General features: G+C 37.1%; 1 protein-coding gene and 1 long non-coding RNA gene across 5 annotated transcripts in view; one reads left to right on the top strand and one right to left on the bottom strand.

Annotated features, from left to right (window-relative positions):
* Positions 1-7490, bottom strand: part of LOC104605949 (uncharacterized) — a 50472-nt gene extending 42982 nt beyond the window's left edge. For 2 of the 4 annotated variants that reach the window (XM_010270914.3, XM_010270915.3), the window contains exon 1: positions 6891-7490. In XM_010270914.3, coding sequence (XP_010269216.1) covers positions 6891-7032 — 142 coding nt within the window. In that variant the 5' untranslated portion in view covers positions 7033-7490. The remainder of the gene's footprint in view (positions 1-6890) is intronic. The other 2 variants (XM_088891946.1, XM_010270916.3) reach the window with 2 other exon arrangements.
* A 3165-nt stretch (positions 7491-10655) lies between these two features.
* Positions 10656-12882, top strand: LOC104605951 (uncharacterized). The gene is made up of 2 exons (XR_736714.2): positions 10656-12243; positions 12498-12882. It is a non-coding gene; the product is annotated as an uncharacterized LOC104605951 (long non-coding RNA).
* The last annotated feature ends 4096 nt before the right edge of the window (positions 12883-16978 follow it).

Genomic DNA, 16978 nt, shown 5'->3' with positions numbered 1-16978 from the left:
CCCATTTCCTATCCCAAACTACCACTTTTGTTTCTTGAAGCAAGACTATATTCGGGTTTTCCTTTCTAATCAAATCCTTTATCACCCTCCTTTTCCTAGCACTACCCAACCCTCTAACATTCCAGCTTAGTATCTTCATTGGATTACTTAAATTTCCACCCTAGACACCACCATCCCTTACTTGGTTCCTTTCCTTCTTTCCCCCCTTGTACTGAACTCTAAGTCTGTTGTCACATCTGATTTTAATCTTTCTACCTCCGAAAGCTTCCTCTTTCTTGGACGATCTTGTTCCTTCTTCCCCTTCTTTCTGGAATATGCTATGACACTCACTACTTCTTTCATTTTCAGGCCCATATCTTCAACCACTTGATTCATCGGTTGCTTCCCCATTCCCTCACCCTCACTCCTTTCCTTCCCTTTTCTCTGGCTAGCCTCCTGTAGATTCAAGTCTTTTTCAATGTATCCAACTTTTGCACCCCTCCTACTCAACTCCTCAAAGGAATCACAAACTAAATCCCAAATTTTATCACCTTGTGCCTTCCATTCAGCTTCCATACTCCCTCCATTAAACCCTTCTTCCTTATCTCTAATAGGAACTTGCTGGATTGTGGCAGACAATGGAAGGGTTTGAATGAAGTTTGTTGCACTCATAGAAGGCTCATTATTATTCTTAAAATCAAAGACTAACATACCTGGAAAGGATGGTTTTGTTGAAGGACTTCCAAAGAAAGTTTTTGTCTTGGGACTAAACCTACAAGAACCGGTTTCCAGAGGTTCGGTGTTGGACTGAAGTTGAATGGGCGGATGAACTTGAGAAATCGGTGCCCCCTTACTGGTTACACCCCTACTTTGCTCAGAAGAGCAGTTAGAAACCAAAACCACAACACCCTGCACCTGTTGAGACCTCGAGATAGCTTCCGGATCCCCCGGGCAGTGTCCAATACCCAGGCTGGTTCGCATCTCTTCTTCCCTACCCACCTCCAAGGCGGCTTCAGAGGTGATGATAACAGTCTCACCATCATCTTTTTTGCCTTCCTCTTCCTCCAAGAAAAACAGCTCTGTGTCAAAACTTTCATCCCCTCGAAACCCAAGGGATTCCTCTGGCTGAACACTCCCAATACTTGAAGTTTCAGATTTGTCAAACTCAAAATCTTCCTCACTGAGTTCCAGAAAATCGTCCTCCTTTGCTACACCCTCTGTTAAACCGGCTCTCTTGTTTCTTGGATTACATCTTTCCGGCGAGCCTAGCTCCAGCACTGACACAGGTCTCCACTACAACGAGCTGAAACTCCCAGAACCTCCCCTCCCTGCGTCCCTTCGAATTGAAAGAGATGATGGACCAAAGCTAGAGTCCATCATCTGTGCCTTTAGTTGGCCCACGTGACCACTTAACTTAATTTTAAGTGGGCTGGCTGGGCCAAACCCAAAAACTCCTTTAAGGACCTATTGACAATCAGCCTTTGAAATGACTCAGCCCACCCCAACTGCCCTCTTCTAGGCTGCAGTAATCCCTTGTGCCCACATGGGCCCACCCCACCAGCCCTCTTTAGGCCCATTAGAACAACTTTCCCTGTGGCTAAGACAAGTTCCCTCTCTACTTGTGCCCACGTGTCCCTCTACTCTTACCACCTTACCCCCTTGCTTTTTTAAAGAATGTTTCAGTCCTTTCTCTCCACCTTGACTAGAACCACTCTTATTTGGTGAAACTTGTCGAATAGCCTTCTCCTTACTCCCTCTTTCTGTCAGAAACTAAGCATAAGACCTGTAGCTCACCACCTTTTCCTCTTCTCCTAATGGCTCTTTCCCCTTGATTGCTGGTAACTTTCCTTTTGAGTTATCCTTTCCCAAGAATACCATTTTAGTGCAAGTGTCAACCAGATTTGAATACACCAATCCCTCACTTCCACATAGCCTTTCTTCTTCAACCTTCTCATCCTCCTTCCTTCTCCCCTCACTCCACAAGGCAACTTCAATGGCTGTAACCAGCCAGGCTACATAGAACACTCCATCAACCATCAGCTTTACTGAACGAGGGATATCTTCCAGATGCACATTACTCAAGCAAATTGCAGCTGAATGGAGGTCTTCCACAAAGGAACCTTCCAGTCTTGCCTTACACAAAGCAGCTATAGAATCAAACACCTCTGAGGTCCAAAGATTAAACGGCAAACCCGATATCTGAACTATTTCTTTGTCCCTTGCATGCAGATCCTTAGAGTTTGAATGAGGGGTCCCTTTTGTGATAGATACAGAAGCTGAGTGCAATTTACAACACAAAGCATATAGTTGTAACTCCTCTCCAACTACCTCAAGCAAGGCCTTACAAGACTCAAAGGGGGTTAAGATGATAGTACAGTTCAAGTTTAACTTCTTTAATAACTCTTCTGCAACTGTCCTCCAGTTTTTCGAAGGTACTGTAGAAGTTACTATAAACTTTTTCTCCCACTCATTCTTGAGCTCATTGCATACTATTCTGCAATCTTTTGCTGCTTTACCCAGAATTTGTACACTTGCAACCTCTTTCTAGAACTCTTATTTCCTAGCTCCACCAACTCCATTCACTACCTGTAACTGTTCTTCCTTCTTAGAGCTGCTACCTTCTCCAAATCCCTATTGGGCAAAGAAGTCCTTCAAAACAGTTGACACTTCTTTCCATCCAATCCCCAACTTTCCTTCAGGGAAACAAACCATTTGTTTTTTTCCTTCCCCAAAAAACTCCAACAAAGCCACAAACCTTCCTATATAGTTCTTCCTCCTCTTTGCTACAAATCTCCTACCATTAACCTCATTTGATTCTTTGCACTCTAACTTTCTACTCACCTGAACTGCTTTCTCCAAGAATGTCCAAAACCAAACTACAGCTTCTTTCCCGACCAGTAATACCATAGCCTTGTTTAGTTCTCTGATTTTCAGAGCTTTCTTCCCTTTCACCCTAAAGCTTTCAAAAAGAAATTGCTTAGCCTCAACCTTCAAGGTCCTTCTCCAGCTTGTTGCCATGATAAAATCTCCTTCCTCCTTCAATCCCCCCCTATCCATCTCTCTTTCTAAATTGCAGAGTTACTGGACAACAATATCGCCTTTAGGCCCGTCAGAGTTGCAGACAACCACAACACTGTCAACACACTACCACTTAGAATTTCCTGCAATTTTAATCCCTGCTTCAAATTTTGAATCTTGGGTGTATATCCTGGACATGAGGCTTCTGACATACCTTTCATGGAAGGAACTCCACTGGCCTGGAGTTTACCCAATCAAAATATAGGAGCCCACTTCCATCAAATAGTGTGAGGACATGAAGACCTTGAAGAGAAGCAAGGATTTTAGCTCTAATTGAAACCTTTGATTCTTACGCGGCTTCAGCCTTCAGAAAGCCAAGTTGACATAAAAATTCTCTGTTCCCAATTTACCAAATAGTATTTTAGGAGTCCTTCCAACCAATCCATGAGAAGTCCTACATGAGTTTCTCAATTTTACTTTTTTCTTTCTTTGTTTTTTTGAGAAAGATATGGTAAATTTTACTGATGAAAAAGAGATAATAGTACAACAAGCCACCTGGCTGAGCTCCAAGTTAAGGATCCCCAAAACACAGGCAGAACGCATCAGTACAGATCAAGCTCAATAGAATACATGGAATGTAAGTGATGATTCTGAGAGAGTTCATTAGACACAGAGCTCCTTAGATACAGATAACCACAACCCAAATCTGCTCACAGTCATGCTGATGAGATCTTCTACTGGATTAACCTTAGCTTTGAAAGTTCTACTATTCCTCTCTGACCAAATAGTACACAACACATTTGTTGGAACTAGACCCCAAACTCACTTGCCCTTCGAGCTTAGGTCATGCAACTCCCAAGCCAATAACAAGTTCCTAATAGATTCAGGCATTGACCAGCAAACATGTGCTCGAAGAAATGATCACAAATCCAGCCAGCAATTTTACAATGCAAGAGCAGATGATTATTTGATTTCATCACCTATCCACCCATTGAGCAGCTCTGACCCTGAATCAACACTCCTCTTTGAACTGGAGTATCGCTTGTGAGGCACGTTCCTAAAGCTGCAGACCATACCAAAAAGGCAACTTTGGAGGGCACCAAAGAATTCCAAATCAGTTTTCTGGGGGAGGTTGTTGGAAAGGGCTCTCAACATTTTAGTGCAAGGATGAACAGTGAAAGAACTGAGCTCTCCCCCTTCCAACTCCATTCATCCACCTGGCTTATCCTAATAAGCTGGTTTTCCAAGCACTGCATCAACACAACACAACTTCCACCTCCCAATGTTGCAGATTTCTTGAAACCTCAGGGTCCAAATCACAGTATCACCCTAGTAGAATAAGTCTCAGACGCCAATACCTCCTTGTTATCAGAAATCAAATAAAGCTGGGGGAATAGCTCTTCCAGTGACCTATCCCCACACCATCTGTCACACTAGAAGCTAAGTCTGTCTCCTCTCCCTACTTTGAAGCTCACCCTTGCAAAAAAGTTGGATATATTTTCATGATACTCTTCCAAAGAGAGCAACCCAAGAAAGGTAGGAAATTAGGGATCCCCCGAAGGCCAATTACCCTTTGTCCACCCCAAATTTACTAGCAATTAATTTTCTCCACTATCCATCCACTTTAGTCCCAAACCTCCACAGCCATGTGCACAAGAGAACCACATTAAAGTCTTTAATCTTCCTTATCCCCAAACCCTCTTCACTACGAGATATCCAGATTTGGTCCCAATTCACACAGCATGCACCTTCTTCTCATCTTGCCAGCCATGTCATAGGAAGTCCTTTGTAACTTGACAAAACTTCTTGCAACCATAGTAGGAATGGGGAATAAAGATAAGTAATAAGTAGGTAAATTAGATATAATACTGTTAATGGTAGTAACTCTACCCCCTTAGACAGATATTTGGCCTTCCAAAGGGTCAACTTTCTTTCCATTCTTTCCAGCACAGATGTGCAAACAGAGGTGATCATGCTCTTTGCACCCAAAGGCAGGCCTAAGTAATTGGAAAGTTATCCACCTTACAAGCCACAATCTCCTTCAGCACCTCCACATCCTCAGCCTTTCAAACAGGGATGATTGAAGTTTCACCCCAAGTTTACTCTTAAGACTGAAACAACTTCAAACCAAATTAAGACTCCCCTTGGGATTTTTAGTTGCTCCCTACTCAATCCCACAAAGAAGATTGTGTCATCTGCAAAATGGAGAACCTGCACCCCTTCCTCAAGCAAACCCACTTTAAAACCTTCAATGATACCCTTTCCTCACGAGTTTCTCAATTTTCTCAGCATCCACTGGGATGGGAAATAATGACATGGAATAGGTTGGATTACCAGCCAACACACTTAATTAGTATCAATTTACCTCCTTTATTATCTTGCTTTCCAATTTGCAAGCTTTCTTTCCACATTTTCTAACACCACCTTCCAAATAGCTTTGGACACACGCCTATCGCCCAATGGCAGTCCCAGGTAATTCGAGCATAGTGAACCCACCTTGCAGCCAAGGACTTCTACTGGCTCAGGTAGGTTTTCTACCTCACCAACTGCCATTATCTCATTTTCCCTTCCATATCTCTAGAGGCTATCCTGCTTAATCCTTGCCCACTTCAAAAAAAAAGTGTATCATGGGTCGTCCTGCTTCAAAACCTTCAAAGCAAACCCATCTTCCCTTGTTAGATCCTTTTTTCATGCCAATGTCTACAAGAACTTTTCTGACTTGTTTTTGCAGATTCTATTAGCTTTTTCTTGTTTATATCTGAATGATCCACACATAGAATGTCCAGTGAAACCCCATTACTGACCTTCCTATGTTCGACAAATCTTGTGATCCATTGATGGAGAAATTTAAAATGTTGTTGGTAACCTAACAGAAAAATCACAATTTATCGAGTAGAATAACCATGCTTGTCAAATCTATGTTTCCTGATTTCCCACCATATCAAAAAGGCTGCCCACAGACTTGAGTGGGTTGAACCATTACGAAACCAGAAACAACAATCTGCAATTCCCCTCCTCAATCTTCTCATAAGTCATAACCAAGGAATATATCAATTTCAACCACTGCAGTACAGCAAAAACTTTGACCTAATGGAGTTGCCATCCTCAATCAGACTCTGGTAGACCACCAAAAGGGTCTCACTTCTATGAACTCTAAACTTAGCCAAGGTTACTGCAATTCACCCTTGTATGGTATTAAAATATCTTTATGTTCCTAGTCAGCTGACTCTTTTTTTTTTTTTATCAATAGTCAGCCGACTCATCCCTGGTTTCCGAATCCATTAGAAGCCTAAGGCACGAGCACCAGCTTCTGCTGCTTAAAGATATCCTCCTCAACCAAGTCAAACTCGTCCAGCTTCTAGGTTGATTGTAATTCCCTTTCAGTGAAAATGACAAGGCTTACGTTGACACCAAGTAGCAGAATGTCCAACTCATCATAACCTATTCTGCCCATGTTCAAAATATGAAACTAAATATCCAGAATCTGCTGGATAGACGTGCACTTCTAATTCGTGCTCTTGAAGTGTTCAGTTCAAAAACTAAGGATACCAGCCCAAGGTCAACTTTAGAAACCGTGTCAATTTTTCTTTAAGACAAAGGCGAGTGATTGTAACTAATCTTGAAACGATTTTACTCATACCAGAAACAAATGAACCAAAGTGAGAAAAAAATACAACATAAAGCAGCCAAATGCATGGATCAAGCAATGCAAAACGTATTGCAATGGATTATCTCCACATCCTGTTATTCTCGAACTCGTGAAGAGTAAAAGAGGAATTGTATGCAAAGTCCTCAGCAGGAAAAAAAAATTATACAAAAAAGCAGTAATTTGAAAGAAGGAAACCCTAAATTCTGAAGACCAGAATAAGTGGAGAGGGAGAGAGAGAGCATACGGAATTCGGAGATGAAAAGAAAGAACATAACGATGGAGGAGGCGAGCGTGATAACACCACCAGAGAGGGTTCTGCTGTAGAAATCTTCATTGATCTTTGGATAAGCGTCCAGGTTCCGGAGTTTGCTGAAGATGGTGTTCATGGCGCGCGATATAACTTACTAGTGACAAACCCAGCGCGTGCACAAACACAAGATTGACGGGTGGAGGCTTACGAGGTTCCTGAATCCTGATTAATTAATTAATTAATTAATTTTATACATGTGAAAGTGAAATGAAATAATTGGAATTGGTTGTTTCTTGTTTGCTCAAAAACCCTGAGCACATTGCCTTGTCTGAAACTCTGAACGACGAAATAAAAATGAATTGATCTGCATCTGCATAGCTTAACCAAGTGTTTGAGGAGGAGGAGGTGGTGGTGGAGGGAACTTCCTTCTTCGCTCTTCTCCCGTTCAATCTCTAACCCCTCCTTGTTTCTCCTTCAAACTCTCGCCTCGTTTGTATTATTTTTGCTTTACCGTATATAGACATCACATGTTCTTACTTATCTCTTCTGTATTACAGGAACGCGATTCCTTCCTGTCCCGACTCGACCGGGTTCTAAACATAGCTTCCCCTATTTTTAGCTTTATCTCCCTCCATCTGCGGATATTGGCCAATGGCAATGGGCATGTCGCATGTTTGAATTTGACTCGTTTCCCGATACGCGAAGTCGCGATTCGCGAACATCCATAACCGGTCCAACCGGATGAACCGGACTACGCCGTACTACCAAACCAAACCAAGCTGACCCAACCATCAATCCCTGTGATTCGGGATCGTCATTCCCTAGTCAAAAGACTCGAACCATCCAAAGAAGTGGATGGACTCTCCATTTGTTTCAACCAAAAAGAAAAGACTCTCCATTTGTCATGCTTTAAAAAAACAGGGTTATTTTATTTAGAAAATTCCCAATTAATATCCAATATTTTGCATCTAGTGCCACTTTGGTCCCCAAATTTTAAAGTGTAACAATTCAGTACCTAAACTTTCAAAATGTGTCAATCCAGTACCTACCGTTAACCATCTGTTAAATTGCATTTGAAAAAGACACAAATGCCCTTCGAGTTTCATCTAATTTTTATTATCAACCATCCAAACGTTGACAAAAAATTAACAATCCTAAATCCTTACCTCTTTTATTCAAGAAAGTTGGGGTCTGAAGAAGGGATTTATGATTGTTAAAGAAAATTAAATGACACTCGAAGGGCATTTGTGTCTTTTTCAAATGCCACTAAATTGCTGATTAATAGTAGGTACTGGATTGACACGTTTTAAAAGTTCGAATACTGAATTGTTGCATTTTAAAGTTCAATGAGCAAAGTGGCACTAGGCCCAAAGTACAGGGTACTAATTGGAATTTTCCCTATTTTATTTGACAAGATTCAATTAACAAGAGAAAAAAATGACTTGGGCAACGTGAATGATGAGTCAACCCAATCCTAATTTTCCATTAAACAATAAAAAAAAAAGATGTTTTTTCAATTTCCTAATGTAAAAATTGTTCTAATTATGTAAAAATTGTTCTAAAGAAAATTAACAAAAAATATTATTATTATTATTATTATTATTATTATTATTACTAAAAAAATTGCATGGTTTGGTCATATAATTGACAAATCATGGATGGCATGATTTGGTCAAACTCAGTTAACTCAATCAAAATTAAATCGAGTCATGGCCAATTTTAGACCCTATTGCATAACCATAATCATGTACCAAATTGGCAAAGAATTTTTAGTCATTTTGCGATTGGCTCAAGTTGAAATCTGATTTTCCAAATATGTATTCTTTTTAACATTGAACTGTCTTTGGCCTAGATCATGGTTTTATTATTTTTGTGAATAAATTACACCAACGGGAGAGTTACATGAATAAGCAATGTTTTCAACCCATTGTTGACCTGACCGGTCAAACCATTCGAACTGTCACCTAGCCAAGATTTTGAGTCTAGTTCAGTCAAGACCCGTCAAATGGTCAAAAAACATTGACTTGGTCAAGAATTGTTCAACTCAGCCAGTTCAACCGTTGACCCATTCGACCCGGTGACCAGGTCGCGGACTGCACACTTAATGAATGCAAAACATTTGGAGGCCATAACTTTGCACTTCAATGTCCAATTGGGGTGTTTTTTTTTTTATTTTGGATAACTTTTCGAGATCTATGTGCCCCTGCTATTTTTATGAAAAAAAAAACCTTTTTTGACCTCAAATTGCAACTTTTAAAATATCACAAAAATAATGTTAAATATTAATAAATAAGGTTTATCAAAAAAATGTCCAAAAATCCAAAATTCGTAAAAGTATCATTGTTGTTTGAAACCAAAATTTTAGAAACTCACAACCTCCTTTAGGAATCATTAGAAATGTCATGCCATCATAATCTACAACCTCCACACCTTGCTGCTATGAGGTGGATAATCAAAATATCAATCAAAACCACTAGCATTGGACCATCCTATTGAGTGTGTATCTTATTTTTCAACTGTTGGTTCATGTTGTAATTCAATGTCCAAAAAAAGGTGAAGTATAATTGGTTTATATGTGAAAAAAAAAGTGAATGGTGGGTGTAATTCAATGGTGCATTCTACATATAAAAGGTTTCCTTTATATTTTAAAAAAAAAATAGTAAAGGTTTCTCTAAAAAAAGAGGTTAAAAAAAGAACAATGATTTCAGTGTAAGAACTGATTCCTTTCTATATATGGCATCTTCATATTAATAGAGAAAAAGAAGAATACGTGTACAAGAATCAAGTATGATCGGCTTGTGCTACAAACTATAATACACAATGTATTATGTATTTATGTACTATTTCTCATTATCTCTCATGTTAATAACAGTTTCATTTCTCCCATGGATGGACTTAGGTGGTATAGTCTAATCAATAAATCTTTTATCTTCTAAGCATTGTTCGCTTTTCTTGTATTTGCTTGGATTTCTTTATTTTTATTATTATTACATTGTCTTGATTGCTTTTTTACTTCAAATACGTTCATGATCTTGTGGGTGGTCGCTTGTGAATCAATACATCACACATAAAAAATATTGCCCTAAAAGTCATCAAACCCAACATGCTCAAACGTGATTTTCAGACCATTTGTTTTTTGAATTGTCACATCAACAAAAAAAACACAAAAACATGTTCTTGAACTCTATTTTTGTTTTCAAAGGGAAAAAAATAAGTTGGTTTTGTTTAAAAAAACATGTTTTTGGAAGTAACAAAATAATGGTTTTTAAAACAAAAACACAACTTCTAGTATAGAAATTATATGATTATGGAATATGATGTTAAATAATCAGATAAAAACATGTTTTTGGTTTAGTTTTGAAAACAAAACACACACACACAAGGGGTGCTTTCCCCTTAATATGTACGTTTTCCTCTTACATAGAGTCATATCTAAAACCAAATATTTGTATGGTAAGACATAATTAATCCTTGAGTCATATCTAAATATATATATATATATATATATATATATATATATATAAAAGCAAAAGGGGTGCTTTCCCCTTTTGCAAAATCAAATCTTATTATATATATATAAGCAAAAGGAATGCTTTCCCCTTTTTCAAAATCGAATCTTACTAGATATACTGTAGATTCACATACTTACAATATTTCATTGCATGTTAGGACACATATTCATATTTCTCTGTCTTTTTTCTTTACATGACTTGACATTTGTCCATATATATTTGTTTCCCTTCCCTGTAACCACTTTCCCTATCTTCCTTCTTCACACTCCCCCTGTCTATCTTCCACTTTTACTCATCTCTCTCTCTCTTGAACCACTTCCGCATGCCACTCTCCCTCTCTTCTCTACCTCTCTTCCTACTTCATTGTTTTCCTCTCTCTCTCCACCCTCTGTTGCTAATCAAGGTTTTAGTGTGGGTTTGTTTATCCATGATGTTTTCAAGGCCAAGGTGTGCGGAAGCCTCGATTTCAAAATTGTGGAAGTATTACGAAAAAAGGATTTTGGTCCACCCCCTCTTTCCAACAAATTATTTTCTTGATTTTCTTCATACAATACAAAATGCGCGCAAGGAGATCTCTGGATTTTGTTGCAGTTGTTGTAAGTATCATATTGTTTTGTGCTTTTCTTCCTTTCATCGTTTTTGCTTTGCGCATATATGACATTCATTGTTCGTTTCTCTTTCTCTGTGGGTTTCTAGGGGTTTCTATGTAATTGTCATAGCTTTAAATGTGCTACTCTCCTTGTTTCTTCTGTCTATTTTCAATTTATTTCTCTTGTTTCTTTCTTCATTCTCATAGATTTCATTGCTTATCTTCGCATTTGTTCTTACTTTCTAAAATTGATTTCACGAATATTATTGGTGGTCAAGATTTAAGACTTTCGATCTCATAACAACATTTTGAAGATTAAATCTTCTCATGGTCTCGATCCTTGAAAGGAGCCTTACGGTGTGAGAGCTTGTGATTCAAGTATGATACTGTCGTCTTCTCCTGATTTCTATGCAAGGGCTTCTACCCAAGGAGCTTAGCTGATTGAGCACAAAAAGCTTTTGTTGTATAGATTCAAGATTCTACAAATTCAATTTGTCTTTTGAGAGTTGGTGACATGACGATTTGGGTTTTATCTTGATTTTGTTTTAAACCAAGTGGGATGGTGAGAGTGAGACCTTGGTTATGGTTGGGAGATATCGAGTAACTTTTTGTGGGAATCAAATTAGTGGTGTAGGTTGTGGATCATTTCTTCTTTATACTGTAACTGTATTTGGTTTGCAATTGGTGTATATAATATTTTTTTTTAATTAACAATTCTAGCAACATGAGGATTTATCTTAATTAATAAGTCATCATTAATTAATTAACGATGAACACATATTTATATTTTTCTATCTTATTTCCTTGCATGACTCGACATTTGTCCATGTGTATTTATCTCCCTCCCTTATAACTACTTTCCCTGTCTTCCTTCTTCTCACTCTCCCCATCTCTCTTCCACCTCTCTCTCTCTCCCCTCCTCCCTCTTTCTTGAACCACTTCCGTTTGCCACTTTCCCTTTCTTTTCTACCTCTCTTCTCGATTCATTGTTTTCCTCGCTCTCTTTGCACTCTCTCTCTCTCTCTCTTCCCTCACTCTGTTGCTAATTAAGGTTTTAGTATGGGTTTGTTTATCAATGATATTTGCAGTGCCAAGGTGTGTGGAAGCCTGGATTTCAAAACCGAGGAAGCACTACGAAAAAAAGCTTTTGGTCCACCCCCTTTTTCCAACAAATTCTTTTCTTAAATTTTCTTTATACAATACAAAATGCACGCAAGGACATCTCTGGATCTTTGTTGCAGTTGTTGTAAGTATCATCCTGTTCTATGCTTTCCTTCCTTCCATCGTTTTCGCTTCACGCATATATGATGTTCGTCGTTCATTTCTCTTTCTTTGTGGATTTTTAGGGGTTTCTATGCAATTGTCGTAGCTTTAAACACACTTCTCTCCTTTGTTTATTCTGTCTATTTCTGATTAATCTCTCTCATTTCTTTCTTCATTCTCATAGCTTTCATTACTAATCCTTGCATTTGTTCCTTCTTTCTAAAATTTATTTCACAGATACTATTGGTGGTTGGGATCTAAGACTTTCGATCACATAACAATATTTTGAAGATTGAATCTTCTCGTGGTTTCGATCCTTGAAAGGGGTCTTACGATGTGAGAGCTCGTGATTCAAGTACGCTACATTGTCTTTTTGCGATTTCTATGCTAGGGCTTCTACTCGAGGAGCTTAGCTGATTGAGGACAAAAAACTTTTGTTGTATAGATTTAGGATTCTACATGACAAAAAGCTGGTTGGTGACATGACGATTTGGGTTTGATCTTGATTTTGTTTTAAACCATGTGGGATGCTGAGAGTGAGACCTTGGTTGTCGCCATGTAATATTGTGTAACTTTTTGTGGGTAAATCAAATTAGTACTATAGGTTGTGGTTGGTGTAAAATTTCCTTTTGTGGAAAAAATTTGCCGACATTAATTGTACCATTTCTTCTTTATATTGTGATTGTATTTGGTTTACAAGTGGTGTATATAATATTTTTTCATTTAATTAAACTGATAATTTTGGCAACATGAGGATTTATCTTAATTAAAAAGTCATCGTTAATTAACTAGTGACAATTTACTCGATCATCTAAGGGCGTCATTGTGATCATTAATGTCTTTTTTTAGAAAGTTTATTCACAATTTATATCATGCATGAAAGGTTTGTTAGTTGATTTGTTCTAGTCAACAAACTAGAAGTTGACCAAATGGAACAGTCACCATTGTAATTTGTAAACACTAATAATTCCAATGGCACAACAAGAAAATCTCCTGTACTTGTCCGTTACGGAAATCAAATTTGCTACTCACAAGGCACCCCTTACATTAACATAGAATGACTGAGCTCTTTGGAATGTTTCCAAGTAGGGGCGGATTCGAGCCGAGATGAGCCAAATAGTATGAGGCTCAAGCTTGACTCGCCTAGGAAGTACAAGGCTCAAGCTCGATTTGTGAAAAAATTAAGAATTATAATATTTTTATTATATATTATTTTCTATAATTTTATTATATATATATATATATAGATATATATATATATATATATATATATATATATTCAAGAACCTCACGAGCCGAGTTCTATTAGGCTCGAGCTCGACTTGAAACTCGATTGAAACCGAGCTGAGCCAAGCTTTTCACGAGCCAAGCTCGGCTCGTGGCCACCCCTATTTCTAAGTATTAGTTTTTATTGTATTCTCATTTTGGGTCTACTGTTTTCAAGTATTAGTTTTGTTCTAGGTATGGGTGTTTTTGAACTTTTGTCTATTTAGTTACAAGGGAGCTCTTGTGATATCATGATTTTCTTTTGTGTTTAGTAGTTGTTTTTTAAGAAGCTTATTATTACTTCATTTATTGTTGCCTATATTTGTTCTTGGTTGTATTTCATTAGCAACCTTGTATACATAGGCCTTCTTGAAGAAGCATGAGATCTTATAATTGGTTGTATTCCATTTTGCACATAATTGTTCTCAGCTCTATTTCTTAGTTTAGAAGTATTTTGTTATTTCTATATTTAGAAATGAGCTTTTATGTAAATTGGTTTAAAAGGAATGTTCATTATTTTTTCCATAAGCTTATTAATACTTGATGTATGTTGCCTATATTGTGCATTATGAATATAAAGCAGATAGAATTTGTAGATCAGAGAAGAGGAATACGAAGGAATAGAAAAGACATGGTATAGTGAGAGAATTTGTAGAGAAGAAGAGAGGATAAGGAGAGAGAAACTTGGAAGAGAGACAAAAGGGAAAAGGTGAGGAGAGAGAGAGAGAGAGAGAGGATAGTAAATAGTGAGAGAATTTGTAGGGAAAGGCGAAAAAAAAAAGAATATAACATCTTTGATATAATTGACCCAAATGGATGTGCATGACCCAACCTAACCCAACTCTTTGTATTTCACCCAATGGTTAATCAACCCAATTTCAACCTACATCCTAAAATATGGGTTTTAGTGGGTTACATGTGTTAGTGTTGGTAAAAAATTGCGGTATCTAACTTGTTCAACCACTCATTTAGTGGCCATGTAGTTTAATTTTTTGTATTTAACCATTTTCTCATTTTAGCTAAATATGTCTTATTAGTTGAGATTTTTCCATATATTTTAAAAGTAAACTATAGTGGCCATTTGAACAACTTTTTTGGATAGGTTGAGTGAACTTAAATTAAATTTAGAAGATGAATAGCATGCTATTTTAGGAATTATATGTTTAATAACTTTGTTTGTAAGATAGTTTTGTTCTATGATACATATAAATTTTATATTTTTTCTCTTTTTTATGTAATATATATTAGTTGGTTCATTCCAATAAAGACTAGGATTTGAATCCTGCTACCACAACTTTTATCCCGTGCTAAGCATGGGCGCCCCTTACTAGTTAATAGTAAATTTCAATAATTTGATCATAGGATACATTACAAGTTATGTCCCCAAGGTTTGCTAATATCCAAATCTAAGAAAACAAATCATTTTGGGTTCATAAAACACACCTAAAGCATTTTGGTTGTGTGCTACTAGGAAACACATCATTAAAATTTGTTTCAAAAATATGTTTTCCAAATTATGTTATAAGAACACAACTGGATACATATTCTAATCTATCTAACATTTGTTTGGCTTTCTTATTTATATTTTTATATTTGCTTTGTTTTATTTGTGCCTTGAATTTAGATGTCAATTATTGTAATCCATACGAGATTCAAAGCGGTGTTTGTAAGAGGATGTAAAGGCAATTTCAATGTTATCCATCAAAAAGGCATCTTTAATGCACATGACACACTGATTAATAGTCCAAGCTAGCTAGAAACGAAACATACTTTCCCTTTTTTTTTACATTGCTTTGTTGGTTTCAAACATGGAACTGTCAATGGATCGAGTCCGAACTGAGCATATGCCAATTTTAGTTCAGTGGTTTACGTATTAATAACTGGGTTGGGACTGGTTCTTGTTGTTCTAAACTGATTATATAACTAATAATATATAAAGGTCTCTGTTGATTTTCTTGTAATTCTGTTATAATTATGTCTAAATGGGTAAATTTTATAGACACAATATATAAGATAATTTTGGTTAAAAACATTTGTTTTATCAACATGTAAATAACTTATTATTAATTTGATGTCATTATTATTAAGGTTATATTATCAAAAATAAAGTTCAAAGTTGTTATTATCATAGGTAATTATAAATGTCAAATATAATTGGGCCTATTGGGTCAGGCCCAATTATCTTACCTAATCATTAGTTCATTCCTGGGTCTATTTTATACAATTCAATAATAGCCGGTTCAAGACTGCTCCATCCTGTCTTACCCCTAACCATATAATTATCATATATGGATAGTAAGAGGTAACTTTGTCATATAAACATTTTATAAGCTTAACTTGCCATTTATGGGCAATTTTGTCATGCAAAATACTTAAATGTTTATGTGGATAATTTCTGTTAATATTCACTAATGGTGGTCTAGGAATGTGAGTTTTAGACAACAAAACTTATTGACATGGGGCTTTATAGATAAAAATTTAAAAGAAATGCAAAAAAAAGCCATGGTGAATTTAAGATAATATCCCTAAATAATAAACAACCCAAACATATAAACCTCGAAAACTTTCTATGGTAGAATTAGGAAAACACAAGGTTTATTATGGCTATCCTAATAAATCTAAGGTTAAATGCTTGAATTGCAAGATTTCCAGGGATACCTATAATCGATGGCCAATCGATTTAACCCGAACCATTGAACCAGAATTCGGTAAGATTGATTTTCTCTTGTTTGTTTAGTTTGTTATTGCTTTCTTATTCTTTTAATTTTAGTTATTAAATTTTTCCACTCAATTGCTTTATCCATTTGGCTAAGAGATTACTGAATTTCTCCCTATGGGATTCGACCTAGTACCACTTTTACTGCAAATATCTTGTTGTGGGACTAGTACTAATTTTGAGGGGTTCGACAAACCCGTCAAAATATATGCAATTGATTGCATTGATGGAGTAGATACATCTAAATCAGAAGACACGCTGAAAGTTGCACTTAATAATAGTCCTAATCAATTGCAACAAGTAGAGCAAAAGTTTGTACTGAAATCAGAACTGCGGAATTTGACTTCTGAGCTAGACTCTTTTGAAATTGCAACTCATAATGCATCTTTTATTAATTTACCTCCATTTCACACAAAACCCCTCCCATCTATTGTGTAGGCCCCTTTTCCAAGTTTAAACCCACCTATGAAGGATGAAAGGGGGAAACATAGGAAGTTGAAAACCAGGTGGAGCGGACCCTTTGAAGTAGCTAGGGTATTCCTTCATGGAGCAATTGAACTACATAATGATGATGGGAGTACATTCAAGGTAAATGGACAGTGGTTGAAGCATTATATTGAATGAGAGCAATCCATCCACCATGGGCCCATTCTCTCTTTGAAACCGCCATGAAAGAAAGGTGAAAGTCAAGCTCACAACTTAAAAAGAGCGCTTGTGGGAGGCAACCCATTAAGTA

Source organism: Nelumbo nucifera, chromosome 1, assembly GCF_055504915.1.
Source record: "Nelumbo nucifera cultivar China Antique chromosome 1, China Antique-T2T, whole genome shotgun sequence".
NCBI classification, from domain to species: domain Eukaryota; kingdom Viridiplantae; phylum Streptophyta; class Magnoliopsida; order Proteales; family Nelumbonaceae; genus Nelumbo; species Nelumbo nucifera.
The sequence above is the reverse complement of the archived record's forward strand: the minus strand, read 5'-3'. Positions and strand labels throughout refer to the sequence as shown.